Consider the following 1,278-nt stretch of genomic DNA (forward strand, 5'->3'; position numbering starts at 1 on the left):
CCACGGGGAAGGGAGGAGGTGGGCCAGAGCATCACCGCCCCCCCCAACGCGGGTCCCCCAGCCCAGCGCCTGCCCCAGCAAGCAGGGCACGCTGTGCTTCGTGGACCTGGCCGGCAGCGAGCGGGTGAAGGAGACTGGCTCCAGCGGGGAGCTCTCTGTGGAGGCCAACAACATCAACCGCAGCCTCCTGGCACTGGGTAAGAGTTAGGGGACCCCCCCATGGGAGCACAAGCTGCTGGTCCCCGTCAGAGCCCTGTTGCACTCTCTGTGGCTCGTCCTCCGGCAGGACACTGCATCTCTCTGTTGGCCAAACCCCGAGGGAAGCGGACGCACATCCCCTACCGGGACAGCAAGCTCACCCGGCTGCTGGCCCGCTCCCTGGGCGGCTCAGGCATCACCCTGATGGTACGTGCACGGAGGAGGCTGGGCAGCGGTGCATGGAGCCGTGGGGGGCCGGGGTCTCGCCCCGTGGAGCGGAAGGCTGGAGGGGGACGGGTGACCCCCTGGGTGGCAGCTCACCTCCGGCTCTTCCTTGTCGGCAGGTTGCCTGCATCTCCCCGTCCTCACGCTGCCTCTCGGAGACGCTGAGCACGCTGCACTATGCCAGCCGGGCCCGGAGGGTCACCACCAGGCCCCTGGCCAACAGGGTAGAGCAGGCAGGGGCTGCGGGCAGGGTGCTCTGCCCTGCTGCTGGGACCCCCCTGAGCCACCCCTTGTGCTCCCAGGTGTCCCGGGAGAAGCTGCTGCAAACCTTGGAGGAAGAAATCCATGCCCTGCAGCTGGAAAACCTCTCCCTGCGCCAGCAACTGTGCCTGCCCAGGGTGCCAATGAGGAGCACGGAGGTCCCGGTGACCCCACCCAGGGTGGGAGCATGGCCGGGCTGGGGAGGCAGGTACGGCCCCGCAGGGCTGCGTCGCTCCCCTCTTGAAGGGCAGCTCTCGTTGGAGGGAGCCCCAGCCTGGCCCAGCCTCTACGGCCTCCTGCGGGACTTCGTGGTGGAGAACGAGCAGCTGAGGTATGGGGGTCACACGCAGGACCCATGAGCAGGGGTTCAAGGGGTCGGTGGGGCAGCCAGAGCCCCCAGCCGGGCAGCACCCTGTGTCAGCCAGCCTCTCCTAGGGACTCCCTGGGGCAGGGCAGGGCTCGCAGGTTTGCCGGAGGCTGTCAATGCCCTGCCCTGTTCCCTCGCTGCTCCGCAGGCAGCCCCGGCTGTCCCCAGACCCCAGCGGTGACGTCCCAGCTGGCCCATCCCACAGAGCCACCCGCAGCTCCTGTGAC

At 69.0% G+C, this 1,278-nt stretch overlaps 1 protein-coding gene across 1 annotated transcript in view; it reads left to right on the forward strand.

The window, feature by feature from the left end:
• Window positions 1–1,278, forward strand: part of KIF12 (kinesin family member 12) — a 13,153-nt gene that overhangs the window by 6,283 nt on the left and 5,592 nt on the right. The window contains exons 8-12 of the mRNA XM_009278295.2: window positions 62–197; window positions 287–405; window positions 543–647; window positions 726–1,015; window positions 1,200–1,273. Of these exons, the coding sequence (XP_009276570.2) occupies window positions 62–197; window positions 287–405; window positions 543–647; window positions 726–1,015; window positions 1,200–1,273 (724 nt within the window). The remainder of the gene's footprint in view (window positions 1–61; window positions 198–286; window positions 406–542; window positions 648–725; window positions 1,016–1,199; window positions 1,274–1,278) is intronic.

The sequence above is a fragment of the Aptenodytes forsteri genome, unplaced genomic scaffold (assembly GCF_000699145.1).
Source record: "Aptenodytes forsteri isolate BGI_AS27 unplaced genomic scaffold, ASM69914v1 Scaffold66, whole genome shotgun sequence".
Taxonomy (NCBI): domain Eukaryota; kingdom Metazoa; phylum Chordata; class Aves; order Sphenisciformes; family Spheniscidae; genus Aptenodytes; species Aptenodytes forsteri.